The following is a 17436-nucleotide window of genomic DNA, read 5'->3' on the forward strand; positions in this document are numbered from 1 at the left end:
AAGAAGGTCGCATTGGAAGGCTGCATTCGGAGTGTTCTACTCACTTTTGTGAAAGGAGACATCCTCGATGACGTATGCGGCCGACAAATGCGACTTTAACAACATATAACTCAGCTGGAGTAACTCGGGTTAAAGGAAGAGTTCACCCAAAAATTTAAATTCTCTCATCATTTACTCACCTTCATGCCATCTCAGTTGTGTATGACTTTCTTTCTTCTGTAGAACACAAAGATTTTTAGAAGAATGTTTTAGCTCTGTAGGTCCTCACAATGCAAGTGAATGGTAACCGCAATTTGAAGCTCCCAAAAGCACATAAAGGCAGCATAAAGGTTATCCATGCAACTCCAGTGGTTAAATCCATATCTTCAGAAGCAATGTGATAAGTGTGGGTGAGAAACAGATCAATATTTAACCTTCAGATCAAGGTTTGAAGTCTTTTTTTTAATTTTATTTTTACTATCAATATACACTTTCACTTTCACATTCTCTTTTTTTGTTTTCACATTCTTCATCCATATCACCACCTACTGGGCAGGGAGGGAAATTTATGGTAAAAAAGGACTTAAATATTGATCTAATTCTCACCCACACTTATCATATTGCTTCTGAAGAAATGGATTTAACCACTGGATTATTTTTATGCTGCCTTTATGTGCATTTTGGAGCTTAAAATATAGGGTCAGCATTCACTTGCATTGTATGGACCTAAAAATCCTTGTTTGTGTTCTACAGAAGAAAGTCGTACAAATCTGGGATGGCATGAGGTTGAGTAAATGATGAGAGATTTTCCTTTAAAGTGCCTTGGGCACAACAGAGATATTATGAATACACAGATCTCGAACCAGCAACCATCAGATTGGCACATATAAATTACTAGACAACCACTATCAAGAATGAAGCTAGCAGAGGATGGTTTCGATCCATCAACCTTTGGGTTATGGGCCCAGCAGGCTTCCCTGATGACATCAGGGGCGGATTATGACTAAGGGCCCTGGGGCCAATTTTCATTTAGGGCCCCCCGGTCCAATTACCTTTCAAAGTTGAGATCCACGCAATCAATTTTCATTGATTTAAGTCTCTTTTAATACCCGTTCTGTTATTTAAAGTCAGATTAATTCAAACATACAGCACGGTTGTGGTAAAGAAACCGCTCAACCAAAACAGGTTTGCTGAACAGCCACTGTTCTTAAAGAGACAGTACCATTTTAACATTTGTTAAACATAATGTAAAATCAATGTAAATACTTGTAAATACTACAAATGATGCATACAAAAAACAAGAATGTAACAAAATGTGTAATAAGTGTGTAAACATGCATATATTTAAAGGGGAAATAATACATTATGACATATTTTAACTTCATCAAACACTTTAAATATAAATAATTTAACAAATAGACTCCTACAGCATGTACATATGGGTTTGGTAAAACTTGGCAAAGAATTTAGGCAGTTCTGGCTCACACTGCTATATCTTTTCTAACTCATCTGACTGATGGGGTGCGTTCCATTCAGAAGTGATCATCCCTATATCCTATAACCTTCAAAGACTTTATCCTCCACTGTGAGAGCTTCAAAGCTCTTTGGTGATTTTATTGTAAATTCTGTTTGCATTGACCGTACAGCTTGGCTACCATTATTATTCTCCCATCGAAAAAGCCCTGTGAAGGCGTCATGTTAGCCCAAATCCCCTAGACTAGATTATATTAACAGAATGTTTAAATGATCTAAGAGTCTGTTTTTGAATGTTCGTGATTTCAAACTTCAGTGCTCAAAACTTACAAGCCCTTTAATCTGCTATAAGATGCTTTCTTTCTTTCTTTCTCTCACTGTAAGACCTGTAAAAATGTCTAACTTCAAGCATTTAAAACTATTTTAAACTTTCAGACACGGTTTTGTCAAACCAACATTATAGCTTGTATCAACAAACTTTACATTTGTAGGTCAGCAGCCTACATTTGTACCACACAAAATAAAATATCAGTATCTTCTTTTTTCCAACCAGTTATTTTTTTATTTTTTTTATCAGTTATTTGAGGGGTCCTTCTATAAGCTGACAGCTATGGGGGCCACATATTCAAGCGTATATAAACATTTGTTTTTAAAGTTGATTAGCTGCCAGACCTTGCAGCCCAGGCCACTTAATATTTAAGTGCGCTGTAGTTCAACAACAATCCACAGGGTGGCGTAAATACTCTATCGTGTGTTTGCCAAATGCAACTACACTATGAAATTAATCACCAGTGAATCTTTACATTCACAATGTTTAGTGGAGGAACATGCTAGCAGGGCAACACTTTTACAGTAGTCGATAGATTTACATTTATTTATATTTACATTTTTACATGTAAACATGTAGGACTCTTAAAGCGTCCAGTGTTTAAACGTTACAGAACAAGTGAGTCTAATTGTGCTTTTAAAACCAAAGATCTAAAAAAAAACAAAAAAAAAAAAAAAATCGCCTAAAGGCTGCAACCAAAAAACAACTGTGCAAATAACACTAAGCAAACATTCAGAGGTACCAACATTACAGGTTTGGTGTGTATTTTTAAAGGGGTATTTTCAAGCGTGCAAGGTCCCACTGATCTTATGTCTTAAGCCCACTAGCTGTTCTACAGGAGGTAAGTCAACAGATGACCTACAATGATGATAAATTAGTAACTGGTCATTACAGCATCTGTGGATTTTTTAAATTAGTGGAAAAATTTACCCTTTAACAAATTGCTCTGTTAACAATTAACCTTTTAAAATTTTAACCTTTTAAAATAAAATTTTTATTATGCAGCATAAATGCATAGTAAAAATGCAGTATATAATAATAATAATAATAAAAATGTAAAACAATTTTTTTATATATATAATTGTAAAATAATAACCAGTATTTATTTATTGATTTTATCTTAAACTTGAGCCATTCAGTTTTGTAGGCAAATGTTGCAACTGTGTGTTGCATCCCATTGGCTGAAAGCACAGTCAGATTCAAGCGCAAAATTATCGGATTGAAAATCAGGGAGGGGAGCTGAAAAACCCAACGCAACAAACTCAGTGCTTAAGTTTCTAAACATCACAACGGATTTTCATTTTCCTGCAGTTTTTTTTTAAATTATTTATTTATTTATTTTACGCAGAACAAAGTAATTAAACAAGGATTTTGACACAATTTCAGGTAAAGTCATTTTCATAGAAAACAAAGTTTGCAAATAATGGTATTTATTTTAATTAATGGCTATAAAAAGTAAAAGTTTTGTTTTTCAAAAGTGCAAAGTATCAGAATTATTACTGTAGATGTTGCTTAATTTTAAATCAAAGAAATATTTGTTAAATCATTTTAAATGACTACCAATTAGGCTATATTTAAAATAGGCTAACTAACATATGTTATGAAATATGTGTGTCAAACCAGGGAAAGGTTTTGACTGAAACTTGCCTAAACATCAATAGCAAAAGCAAAAATTAGGCACAAACAATTCCTCGGCTATAAGCAGATTATTATTGTTTGACGTGTTATTTATTTACAGATTGAATGCGTTAAATAATTATTTAGATATTGAATAGAAAATGGTCTTATTGCAGGAGTTTAGAGCAGGTTGCTTTTAAACATTAAACAGGTCATATGTTTATTTCTGAAGTTTTTTACGGTTTCTTTGTCATCTGTAATTAGCCGGATCAATTTAAGTTTTGTTTTATCATTGTTGTGGACGTGTTTCTGTTTATTTATAGATCACACACAAAAAAAATAAAAAAATAAAAAATAAAAAAGTATGACAACAAATCGGTGTTTTTACAGAGTCATCATGCCAAGATCGTTTTTGGTGAAGAGTAAAAAGTGTTCATCGTACAACGTGCTTCGACCGATCGACACCGAGCAAAGTGAACCCAAACAACTCTCGGAACCAGCATGCAAGACAAGTAAGTGTTATTATTAGGAGTATTATTAGCTAAACTAAAATACTTGCCAACATATTTCTAATCGTTGAAACAGTTGCATTATTTTAATTGTTCAAAAATCAGCCTCAATTCAACTTTCGTTTACTTTTCAATGTGTCTGGTTTGACATATGGAGTTCATGAGAAGATGATAGCTTATTACAGTCAAATATAATAAGCTTCACATTTTTATTCGTAGCCTATTTGTTCAAAATAATTGAAATGATAGGCTACAATCTCTCATTCTCAGTTTCAGAGAAAACATGATTTGTAATTGCTGAGTGGGTGTGTTGGGCTGCATGAGCATCTGTCAGATTGATATTTGTGATGATTTCGCATTTGATTCCTCGGCTGTCTCAAAAGCTGCAGCGCTAAGATAGTATTTTTGGACACTTGGTGCTGTTTACGCCTAATGTGCGCAGTTTTCAATTTTTTATTATTATTATTATTATTTTTAATTATTTTTTATGTAAGCATGCGCTAGACGGACATCTTTAAGCGTTTTTTAGAACCTCAGATTTTAAAGTTGTCGAACAGTTTGGGTGGATGTCAAGGATAAGCAAACTAGGCCCATTCAAACAAGAGGCCAGCATTCTCACAGGATCATAACTGCGAATAGGCTATTATTATGAATCATAAAAAAAAAAAAAAAGATTATATTGGAGTTAAAATTAAGTTTTAGGCGGAATAGTCTCTTGTGATTCTATATTATACTGCCAGGGGTTTTCGTGTAGGCTCCTCGACTCTATTTATTTGAATACTCTTATTTAACCTTACATGTTTTATCTGTTTTCATTTAGAGATGATCAGCTTGTGTTTCCAGTGAATACAGTGTCGCCAAAACTTCAGCCACACTTAAAAATGTATAAATGTACTTGTATTAGGCATACATAAAATATTAAATCAAGTGGCATTTATTTTAAAGACAGCTCAAGCACACTTTTCAAACAAAACCTTTCAGGAAAATAAGTTTGTTTGCTTTAAAAACATATTAGATATTAGCTATAAGACTAAAAGTATTTGGACACTTTTTGATACTAAAAACGACTTCTGGACTAGATTAAATGCAACTGCAAAAATAATTAAAGGGATAGTTCACCCAAAAATGAAAATTCTCTCATCATTTACTCACCCTCAAGCCATCCCAGATATGTATGACTTTCTTTCTTCTGCTGAACACTAATGAAGATTTTTAGAAATATATTTCAGCTCTGTAGGTCCATACAATGGAAGTGAATGGTGGCCAGAACTTTGGAGCTCCAAAAAGCATAAAAAGTCAGCACAAAAGTAACGTACGACTACAGTGATTAAATCCATATCTTCAGAATATGATAGGTGTGGGTGAGAAACAGATCAAAATTTAAGTCCTTTTTACTATAAATTCTCTTCCCTGTCTAGGAGGTCGCAATATGCGCAAAGAATACAAATATCCAAAAACAAAAAAGAATGTGCAAGTGAAAATGAAAGTGGTGATTTATATAAAAAATGACATGAATATTGATCTGTTTCTCACCCACACCTATCATATCACTACTGAAGACATGGATTTAACCACTGGAGTTGTATGGATTACTTTATGCTGCCTTTATGTGCTTTTTGGAGCTTCAAAGTTCTGGCTACCATTCACTTGCATTCAATTGACCAACAGAGATGAAAAAGCTTAAAGAAGGAAAGTCATACACATCTGAGATGGCATGAGGGTGAGTAAATGAGCTAGCCTCATTTGTTTGCAAATGCCACTTGGTTTGATCATTCTTTATCTAATCAATGAAATTCATGCATTTGTGACTGAAATGTCTGAATACATCTGGGGCCTCTGTATGTCATTAGATAAATTGCTGCTGTTTACAATATCTTGTGATTTTGTTGTGATTTCTTAGTCCCAGCACTGGTCCCATTGGAACCAAAGGAACGCAATTCCCCAGAGCAGCACCCGTTAGATTCTGTCACTCGCCTATCCCACCAAGACCCATATGACTTTATCAAGTGTGAGACAGAGCCTGACTACGAGATACCATCTCTCACTGAGCTACCTGTTACAACCAGCCGGGCTTATTACATATCCAGTGAGTGACTGACTCTTTTTTGCTGATAGTTAAATATGAAGAACTGGTATAATATTGAATGATTTCAGTGTTACAATGTCCACACATAATGGACATATTTGACACTACCTCCAACAGAGCCTCAACTGGCAGAGTTCCCTCCCTACTACAAGAGCTCTTATGCCTGGGATCATGTTCCCTCACCATATAACTTCAGGCAGATGAGCTTTTCTCCATCGCTCCTGCAGCACGCCAGCAACCTGTATGGAGCTCACCTGAAGCAGAGCTCAGAGCCTTTACGAGCGCTTGACTGCAGCACACACTACTCACCTACGTCTAACACCTTCCACTGCATTACCTGCAACAAGGTATTCAGATATGAATGGCATATGTGAATGGTTGTGAATGTGTGTGCCTATTCTTCTACTTGATTAAGCATAAAAAGAATAAAGCATAAAGAATGAATGTACAAACCTTTGGCTGGTACTGTTTGCACACTCATTCTTTTTCATTGCTATTTTCCATATTTAAAGGGATAGTTCACTCAAACATGAAAATTCTGTCATCATTTATTCATCCTCAAGTTGTTCTGAACCCATATGACATTCTTTCTTCTGTGGAACACAGAAGGAGATGGTAATTAGAATGTTCAGTCTGATGACACAGAATTGTCTTTTAGAATTTTCACCACTGGGTTCTGTTCTCATCTGAAGGTGTTCTCCACCCCTCATGGCCTGGAGGTTCATGTCAGACGCTCTCACAGTGGTATACGTCCTTTCGGATGCAGCATCTGCAGAAAGAGCTTTGGCCATGCAGTTAGCTTAGAGCAACACATGAACGTCCACTCTCAGGTAAGAACAAACAAGGGTGATGTCAAGTTTAGCTACTGGGATATCGTGTAGGGTCTTCTTTAACATCATGAACAAGAAAATGTGTCAGATGACAATAGGCTCCAGCAAATCTTATATATATATATATATATATATATATATATATATATATACAGTGCATCCGGAAAGTATTCACAGCGCTTCACTTTTTCAACATTTTGCTATGGATTAAATTCATTATTTTCCTCAAAATTCTACAAACAATACCCCATAATGACAACGTGTAAGAAGTTTGTTTGAAATCTTTGCAAATTTATTAAAAATAAAAAACGAAAAAAAATCACATACATAAGTATTCACAGCCTTTGCCATGACACTCAAAATTGAGCTCAGGTGCATCCTGTTTCCACTGATCATCCTTGAGATGTTTCTACAACTTGATTGGAGTCCACCTGTGGTAAATTCAGTTGACTGGACATGATTTGGAAAGGCACACACCTGTCTATATAAGGTCCCACAGTTAACAGTGCATGTCAGAGCACAAACCAAGCCATGAAGTCCAAGGAATTGTCTGTAGACCTCCGAGACAGGATCGTATCGAGGCACAGATCTGGGGAAGGGTACAGAACAATTTCTGCAGCATTGAAGGTCCCAGTGAGCACAGTGGTCTCCATCATCCGTAAATGGAAGAAGTTTGGAACCACCAGGACTCTTCCTATAGCTGGCCGCCCGGCCAAACTGAGCGATCGGGGGAGAAGGGCCTTAGTTAGGGAGGTGACCAAGAACCCAATGGTCACTCTGACAGAGCTCCAGCATTTCTCTGTGGAGAGAGGAGAACCTTCCAGAAGAACAACCATCTCTGCAGCACTCCACCAATCAGGCCTGTATGGTAGAGTGGCCAGATGGAAGCCACTCCTCAGTAAAAGGCACATGACAGCCCGCCTGGAGTTTGCCAAAAGGCACCTGAAGGACTCTCAGACCATGAGAAACAAAGACTGAACTCTTTGGCCTGAATGGAAAGCGTCATGTCTGGAGGAAACCAGGCAACCTTCCAGAAGAACAAGCATCTCTGCAGCACTCCACCAATCAGGCCTGTATGGTAGATTGGCCAGACGGAAGCCACTCCTTAGTAAAAGGCACATGACAGCCCACCTGGAGTTTGCCAAAAGGCACCTGAAGGACTCTCAGACCATGAGAAACAAAATTCTCTGGTCTGATGAAACAAAGATTGAACTCTTTGGCCTGAATGGCAAGCATCATGTCTGGAGGAAACCAGGCACCGCTCATCACCTGGCCAATACCATCCCTATAGTGAAGCATGGTGGTGGCAGCATCATGCTGTGGGGATGTTTTTCAGCGGCAGGAACTGGGAGACTAGTCAGGATCGAGGGAAAGATGAATGCAGCAATGTACAGAGACATCCTTGATGAAAACCTGCTCCAGAGCGCTCTGGACCTCAGACTGGGGCGAAGGTTTATCTTCCAACAGGACAACGACCCTAAGCACACAGCCAAGATAACAAAGGAGTGGCTCCGGGACAACTCTGTGAATGTCCTTGAGTGGCCCAGCCAGAGCCCAGACTTGAACCCGATTGAACATCTCTGGAGAGATCTGAAAATGGTTGTGCACCGACGCTCCCCATCCAACCTGATGGAGCTTGAGAGGTCCTGCAAAGAAGAATGGGAGAAACTGCCCAAAAATAGGTGTGCCAAGCTTGTAACATCATACTCAGAAAGAATTGAGGCTGTAATTGGTGCCAAAGGTGCTTCAACAAAGTATTGAGCAAAGGCTGTGAATACTTATGTACATGTGATTTTTTATTTTTCCGTTTTTTATTTTTAATAAATTTGCAAAGATTTCAAAAACTTCTTTCACGTTGTCATTACGGGGTATTGTTTGTAGAATTTTGAGGAAAATAATGAATTTAATCCATTTTGGAATAAGGCTGTAACATAACAAAATGTGGAAAAAGTGAAGCGCTGTGAATACTTTCCGGATGCACTGTATATACACTACTGGTCAAAAGTTTTGAAACACTTACTCATTCTTTATTATAATTTTTTCTTTTTTTTTTCTTCACATTTTAGAATAAAAGTCATCAAAACTATGGAATAACAAATGGAACTATTGGAATTATGTTGTGACTAAACAAAATCCAAAATAAATCAAAACTGTTATATTTTAGCATCTTCAAAGTAGTCACCCTTTTCCTAGAATGTGCAGACATGTACTCTTGACATTTTCTCAACCAACATCTTGAGGTATCACCCTGGGATGCTTTTTAAACAGTATTGAAGGAGTTCCCATCTATGTTGGGCACTTAGTGGCTGCTTTTCTTTATTATTTGGTCCGAGTCATCAATTTCAAAAATTTTATTTTTATTTTTTATTACATTTTAGTTTTGAAATGAAATAAATTAATTTGGTGTCACAATTATATATTTGTCTACAAAACTAATTTCAAACATTTAAGCATACGCCTTCAGATCAAAAATTTTTAAGATCATGAGAAACATTTCAGTCAAGTGTTTCAAAACTTTTGACCAGTAGTGTGTGTGTGTGTGTGTGTGTATATATATATATACTGGCAGTCAAAGCTTTGGAATAATGTACAGATTTTGCTGTTTCGGAAGGAAATTGATGCTTTAATTCACCAAAGTGGCATTCAACTGTATAGTCAGGACATCACTGATGTAAAAAAAAAAGCACCATCACTATTTGAAAAAAGTAATTTTTGATCAAATCTATATAGGCCCCATTTCCAGCAGCCATCACTCTAACACCTTATCCTTGAGTAATCATGCTAAATTGCTAAATTGGTACTAGAAAATCACTTGCCATTATATCAAACACAGTTGAAATCTATTTGGTTCATTAAATGCAGCTTAACATTGTCTCTGTGTTTGTTTTTGAGTTGCCACAGTATGCAGTAGACTTAAGGTCAATATTAGGTCAAAAATGGCAAACAAAAAAACAGCTTTCTCTAGAAACTCATCAGTCAATTATTGTTTTGAGGAATGAAAACTATACAATGCTTGAAATTGCCAAAAAAAATGAAGATTTCATACAAAGGTGTACACTACAGTCTTCAAAGAAAAGGACAACTGGCTCTAACAAGGACAGAAAGAGATGTGGAATGTCAGATGTACAACTAAACAAGAGGATAAGTACATCAGAGCCTCTAGTTTGAGAAATAGACTCCTCACATGTCCTCAGCTGACAGCTTCATTGAATTCTACCCGCTGAACACCAGTTTCATGTACAACAGTAAAGAGAAGACTCAGGGGTGCAGGCCTTATGGGAAGAATTGCAAAGAAAAAGCCACTTTTGAAACAGAAAAGTTAGAGTGGGCAAAGAAACATTAGACAACAGATAATTGGAAAAGAGTGTTATGGATCTTAACCCCATTGAGCTTTTGTGGGATCAGCTAGACTGTAAGGTGCATGAGAAGTGCCTGACAAGACAGCCACATCTATGGCAAGTGCTACAGGAAGTATCTGGACAAACTGACAGCTAGAATGCCAAGGATCTGCAAAGCCTTCATTGCTGCACGTGGAGGAGTTTTTGATGAGAACACTTTGAAGTAGTTTAAGAAGTTCTGAACATTTTTTTCAAATTGTAATAGTAGTTTTTCACATTATTAATGTCATTACTATACATTGTGAATTTCTTTCCATAAGAGCAAAATCTGTACATTATTCTAAACTTTTGGCCGCCAGTGTATATATATATATATATATATATATATATATATATATATATATATATATATATATATATATATATATACATACACCGATCAGCCACAACATTAAAACCACCTGCCTAATATTGTGTAGGTCCCTCTCGTGCCGCCAAAACTGTGCCAACCCGCATCTCAGAATAGCATTCTAAGATGTTATTTTTCCCACGACAATTGTACAGTCTGGCCATTCTCTGTTGACCTCTTTCATCAACAAGGCACTTCCATCCACAGAACTGACCCTCACTGGCTGTTTTTTTGTTTGTTTGTTTTTGCCACCAATCTAAGTAAATTCTAGAGACTGTTGTTGATGAGAGAGGTCAACAGAGAACGGCCAGACTGGTTAAGACTGACAAAATCTATGGTAACTCAGATAACCGCAAAAATGCAGCAATATGAAATATGAAGAGAATCCACATAAGAATTTTACAAGTCAGGGATGCTTGGGATGCAGTTTCAGATGCAATATTGTTTACATTTTGAGAGAACCCATAAGAGAAATGAAATTTTTGAGACATTTGATGCAAATAAAATACACATTCTTACTGCCGGTTCAGGATGGCTTCCTTGAGTTACTTCAGCTTTTAATATCATTGAGCAAAACAGCTTTCTGTGTTTTAGTGCCACTAATTGCATGGTTTTGTTAACTGCAGTGGCTCCTGACAAGTGATCCAAGGCTCGTTTCATCACCAGGCGAGAAAAAAGATTACATATTCACCCTAAAAAAAAAATCTCACTTTGTCAGCTCACGAATGCTCACTCTTCTCACTTTTAAAATCTTTGTTGAGCCGAGAAATTACTATGAAAATTTGCATTTGGTGTGAAAGGGCCATTATATTACTTCTGGAATTTTAGAAATTTTTCTAGTAGTTTGTTGTAGTAGAGAACATTGAACCAAAAAGCTTTATTTCTTTGCTTGTTTGGGTTTGCTACACAATTACTTCCCTACTTCTTAAAAATATCTAGCTTTTGTTATTGATAGTCATTTTGTTTCATTTGTGTGATGTTTGTTGACAAATTGTTCCTCGTTTGTATGTTACATGGTTTCTAATCCTTTTAATCCTGTTTAATAGCAACTGTTTTGTTTTACCAAACAAAATGTACCTTTTGATGTATTTGACTTTGATCTTGACTAACTTAAGCACATTTTGTTTGCTTGCAAAAACAAGTAAATAACAGGCAAAAAAACATGTAGTAGGAGGTCCCATTTGAGATCTGCTTGCATTTTGGCTTTTAAAAGAAATTTGATAGTAATTAATGTTGTTGTTGTCGATTTGTGTGAACAGGAAAGAAGTTTTGAGTGCAAGATGTGCGGAAAGACCTTCAAACGCTCCTCAACGTTGTCCACTCACCTGCTGATCCACTCTGACACACGGCCCTACCCCTGCCAATACTGCGGCAAGAGATTCCACCAGAAATCCGATATGAAGAAACACACCTACATCCACACAGGTGAGATGTCATGAGATGTGTGGCACTGATAAACAAGAACATTTGTGGTTTAATGTAGCTGAATAACTGTTCCCATGTTATTTGGAAATACATTCAAAGTGTTATCCCTGGACTCATTCTATGTCCATCAGTAAAACAGACTCTTGTTTATCCTGAATAGAGATACACTTTCTAGGGTGTTTCGAAGAGTGGCACAGCAACAGATAAATCAAGAAAAGAAAATTAAACAAATGTTGCCTCGATTTGCATAGCTAGTCTTCCTGCTTTGCTGAAGCCTTTCGGAAAGTTATGTTTGCATGTATGCTGTAGCAGGCAGCCACTCCTGTATTGGAAAACAGAACAAATCTGGGTGGCACGCAAATCTTAGCTTCAAGCTGTTTTTTAAAGCAAAGATTCACAACTGTTTTATCACTGATTAAAAAGGCTTTCAGTTTACAAAAACGCATGAAAAAATGTCATTATGTTAAATGTTATGTTTACAGGTGAGAAACCTCATAAATGCCAGGTGTGTGGGAAGGCCTTCAGTCAGAGCTCCAACCTCATTACCCACAGTCGCAAACACACCGGATTCAAGCCATTCGGTTGTGAGATTTGTTCCAAGGGCTTCCAAAGGAAAGTGGATCTTCGTAGACACCACGAGAGTCAGCACAGCCTTAAATGATGTGATGGACAGCAAGGAAGGAATGAAGACCACCTATGTCTGTTGTATGCAAGCCAAGGGCTGGTAAAAAGACAATTGAAGAATGTGAAATGAGGAGGTTTAGTTACTTTAAATCAACTCATGTTGAAGGAACATTCCCGGTTTAACACACATTAAGCTCAGTTGACAGCATTTGTGGCATAATGTTGATAACCACAAAAATTAATTTAGACTCGTCCCTCCCTTTCTTTAAAAAAAGCCAAAACCTAGGTTACAGTGAGGCACTTACAATGGAAGAGAATGGGGACAATTTTTAGAGGGTTTAAAGGCAGAAATGTGAAGCTTATAATTTTATAAAATCACTTACATTAATTGTTCTGTTAAAACTTGTGTATTATTTGAGTTTTGCAGCAGACTACTGTTCTAGGCGGATTAACTTTTAGTTATTTGTCACAGACGATATGTCATCATGGCAACGAAGTTGTAAAATTGAATATAACTTTACGCAGAAAAGGTTAGTAAGTAATTTTTATTAAACTAAAATCATGTTAACATGCATTTTATTTACATCTTGTGGCTATACTTTTGTAACCTTGATTTTTGCTTCTTTATTTTTTTTTTTTTTTATATACATTTTTGTGGTAATTAACATTATCCTACAAATGCTGTCAACTGAACTTAACTTGTATTGGACCCTTGTATTTAATCATTTAAGAAGTCACAGACCATCTTTTCACATCGTAGAATACACCTTCCTCTTCAGAATTTTCTCCTCTATTAAATCAAGTAATTCATAAAATGGTAACCTGAAAAGATGAATAAGACCAGTAAATGAGTTCTATCTGAATTTCAAACTATTAAATCACATCCACATGTAAGTTAGCATGCCATATTTCTCACTCTCAATAGCATATTCTCAGAAGTGTCCTGTGTGCTACCTTTTGAATCCTTTATTTCTCTTAAAATTAGACACTTTTTATATGAATGCTTTTAATTGCTGTGAAAAGATTGTATGTGTTTAGATTTGATTTGATTTAGTCTTTTTGTTCTGTTCTATTTATAGAAACTTTTGTGTCTTAATAAGAATGCTAAATAAATATTGAAATGGTGTTGTAAGGTGCATGGTCAATTCATAAAAGTGGATTATTAAACTGTAGGTTGAAGTATGTAGTGTAAATGTATTAGAAATCAGTCATGGAACAGTGAAAAAATTAGAACAGTTAGCAAACAAGGCTTTGCAGCGTTTGTCTTTTTGTGTCTCCGCCCTGATGAGGATCCGGATACACAGTTCCGTTGGCCCTGCCGAAGGTTCTGCACACTGCCAGAGGCTGTGTGAAATCTCTGGTGTGACTGGAGATAAAGCTTCATTCAAATAGGTACCTGGAACTCTACATGCAAATCTCCTGCCTAGCAGGTTTGTAAACTGTGGCTGAAAAAACAGACCTCAGTCCCCTTAACCTTGGCAGAGTAAGGCAACACAGGAAAACAAATACATTTAGATAAATAAATGGGATGATTATTGTGTTCTTAGAACTTTTGCAAAGTTTGACCAAGCAGGATGATGACTCCGTAGTCTTAGTTGTGCAAACATTTTGACCTAAGCCATCTTTGAGAAAAACTCACAGATTTACTGACATCTCCCTCCCAGGTCACTCCCATCAGTAGAGTTCCAGCTGCTTTGCCAAACAAATTCATACTGACATACTGTAGCTTTATGCATACCGCCTCTCTCAAACAAAAGAGACAGTTAGGAAAATCTAATCAGTCTACACTGTGGCATGCCATAAAACACACATTACTTAACTCCCCTGTGATCCCCTCAGAACATTAAATGTTGTTTTCAATGCTGTCTGGGGTCCCCCCTTTTTTCAAAAGTGGAGCTGGATCAGAGGTTAGAGTTGTATAAAATGATGATAATAATAATAATAATAATAATAATAATAATAAATGCAACTCTGTGCCAGTGGATGTATTAACAGGGGTGGGATCTTATTCAGTTTCATTTTACAGATTTTTCGGATTAATTTGACTTCAAAGTAGTAATGAAGTCCGCTCCACTTATACAGTACTTAATCATGCACTAACTACTTTAAATTACCTTAAAATACCTGCATGTACAGTGGTTCTTAACCTTTTTGACTCCGAGGCATCCTGATTGCCCAAGACAATATTCAGACCCCAGAAACTTATTCTAATGTAAATAGAATAAAAACTTTCAATTTCAAGATTCCAGACATTTCAGGAACTGTCCGTTTATATGCTGTAGGTCTATATCATGATTTTATCAAATTTCATCATTTTAAAGATATCATATTTTAATTTAACTAATTTAAAGTCATCTTGAGGCCCCGTTTGGAGTTTGTTGAGGCCCCCTCGTGGGCCCCAGCCCCCTAGTTAAGAACCTCTGTTCTAGTCTGTTATAAAAGCAACACTTCAGCACAAAACTAAAAACAGAGATAAATTACAGCACTTGTGTGATCATTCATTAATTTATGAAGATTTGTACCTTTAGTCTTGTCATGTGAAGATGAGTGTCCTTGGTGTCAGTCCCATTCTAAAAACACAGCACCTTGGGCATTTAAAAGTTATCGCGGGAAAGTCATTTTCGAATCACTGAGCGTGTTTGCATGCACACTAAAGCCCAAAGTATGCTTCGGATTTGATGCAAACACTTAGTGTCTGCCTTCAGTTGAATCCACAGCCTTTCAAATTATACTTCATTTGACTGTGCGCGCATACACAGGCAGTTGCGCGATGCGACTGCTTTGAGACTATTTCTCTTCAGGACGTTAGATCCATAACGATGCCTTTATTTTCCCTTAGTCTCAAGTTGTACACATACAGGGATCTCCCGACCTCTTCCTCTGTTGTTGTTTTACTTTTGTATCCTGTTGTTTACCAGCGATTACATCTAGCGCCTCTTCGTGTCAACAACAGCTCAGTTGTGAGTGTTGCCACCTTGTGAACCCATTAATTAATGCTTTTAATTCCAGGCGCATACGCATACTGCACATTCAGAGTAAGCACGGTTAGAAAAATCGGGCCACGCACATTTAGTGCTCGAGCACTCTGCTGATGACGAAATTTGCAATACGTCTAGCATTTGTGTCTAACCAAAGAATACTTTGGGCTTAATTCGGTGATAACAACAAAAAATTACCATTTTCAAAAAGATCTGACAAAGCAAGAAAACGGCATTTAGATGTGTGTTGAAATTATCGGTTACTCTATGCTTTTGATGTCAAATCCTAAACAGGCATACACACAACATTTGCAAACATTGGATAAGCTGGTAAAAACGGAAGTAAATATGTTTACAAGCAGAGCGAAATCAGGGTAATTGGCAAAACTCTATGAGTGTCGATCGGTTTATGCTTAAACCGTTTATGACCTTAACCCGTTAAAAGAAAACCATTTAAAGCAGTTACATAACCTTACATATTGTCGGATTATTAAATCAGTGTATGATTGTGCATTGAAATGCGCTCATGAAAATCTGAATCAAGGGGAAAAAAACTTTTTTTTTTAAACAGATGTAACACTACGGGACTCTGGGGGCTCTTCAGGTTTATTTTTTTTTTGTTCTTATGGGGGTCTGGAAACCATCCTACATCCCCCTCAATTTGTACACTGATGTTTAACCTTTGCCATATGTACTGTTTGATCTATTTTAATAGTAAAAAATGTGTTAAATTACAGGTAAGTGTTGTCATTCAACCATTACTGTAAGAGGAACCGATTAAGAGAAAAGCTGAAGATAGTTTGGCAGAAATCACATCACTTCCACTACTGACCTGTTCCCCATCTGCCCCCTGCACACCTGCTCACTAATGAAACAGGTTGGACATTAGAAATAGAAATCAGAAATCAGTGTCTGCATCAGGGTGGAAACTGACAGTGCATTCCCAGTACAGTTGGTAAACAAATCTGTGGTGCTCATGCAAATGATTGCATGTATTACCTCGGCAACAGGGTCTGAGTTAGGACAGTTATAGAGTCACATCCTGGAGCGAGACAGTAAATCCAAAGCAAATCACAAGCAAAGCCAATGGGTGTCAGATTTGGATGACAATGTCTTAACAAACAGGATTTTAGGACTAAGGCAAGTGGGTGGGGGCCAAATTTAGTCCCGGAGGGAGAAAAGGGAAATAAAGGGGCAGGCGCTGAAAAAAAAAAAAACACACCTGAGTTCCACTTCCCTATTTTAACAGAGGCGTTTGTTTGTGTTGAGAGAGTAGTTTATGGATCAATGCTTTCACATGTGATTTTGTAAATATGAAAACAGTCCACTAATAATAAAATCTGATAATAAAATGTAAGCAGTTTTAGTGGCCAGTACAGCCACAGTCCACTAATACCTTACGTAAAAACACTTTGGTAGCTCTTTATTTCTTACAGTTATGTTACATGTTACTATTAGTAAATACCATAATGGGGGGCCTGGGTAGCTCAGCAAGTAAAGATGCTGACTACCACCCCTGGAGTCACGAGTTCGAATCCAGGGTGTGCTGAGTGACTCCAGCCAGGTCTCATAAGCAACCAAATTGGCCCGGTTGCTAGGGAGGGTAGAGTCACATGGGGTAACCTCCTCGTGGTCGCTATAATGTGGTTCACTCTTGGTGGGGCGCGTGGTGAGTTGCACGTGGATGCCGCAGAGAATAGTGTGAAGACTCCACAGGCACTATGTCTCCGCGGTAACGCACTCAACAAGCCACATGATATGATGTGCGGATTGACGGTCTCAGACGCGGAGGCATTGTAAAATAAAGTGCGACCCATACTTTTAATATACAATGACCCCA

The 17436-nt window shown here is 37.1% G+C and overlaps 1 protein-coding gene across 1 annotated transcript; it reads left to right on the top strand.

The window, feature by feature from the left end:
• The first annotated feature begins 3018 nt into the window (after window positions 1–3018).
• LOC127431086 (zinc finger protein Gfi-1b-like) lies at window positions 3019–13738 on the top strand. Its single transcript, XM_051681339.1, has 7 exons — window positions 3019–3166; window positions 3788–3909; window positions 5807–5992; window positions 6110–6339; window positions 6685–6822; window positions 11829–11994; window positions 12477–13738. The coding sequence occupies exons 2-7, from the start codon at window positions 3795–3797 to the stop codon at window positions 12653–12655; spliced, it is 1014 nt and encodes a 337-aa protein (XP_051537299.1). The 5' UTR covers window positions 3019–3166; window positions 3788–3794; the 3' UTR covers window positions 12656–13738.
• Window positions 13739–17436: the final 3698 nt, after the last annotated feature.

The sequence above is a fragment of the Myxocyprinus asiaticus genome, chromosome 40 (genome assembly GCF_019703515.2).
Source record: "Myxocyprinus asiaticus isolate MX2 ecotype Aquarium Trade chromosome 40, UBuf_Myxa_2, whole genome shotgun sequence".
NCBI classification, from domain to species: domain Eukaryota; kingdom Metazoa; phylum Chordata; class Actinopteri; order Cypriniformes; family Catostomidae; genus Myxocyprinus; species Myxocyprinus asiaticus.

Bases quoted from the DNA above. Each gene is read 5' to 3' on its own strand.
- LOC127431086 (XM_051681339.1), top strand. From the start codon at position 3,795: ATGCCAAGATCGTTTTTGGTGAAGAGTAAAAAGTGTTCATCGTACAAC. The intron at 5,993-6,109 runs GTGAGTGACTGA...TACCTCCAACAG, and splicing joins CCGGGCTTATTACATATCCA to AGCCTCAACTGGCAGAGTTC. The intron at 6,340-6,684 runs GTATTCAGATAT...TCTCATCTGAAG, and splicing joins ACTGCATTACCTGCAACAAG to GTGTTCTCCACCCCTCATGG.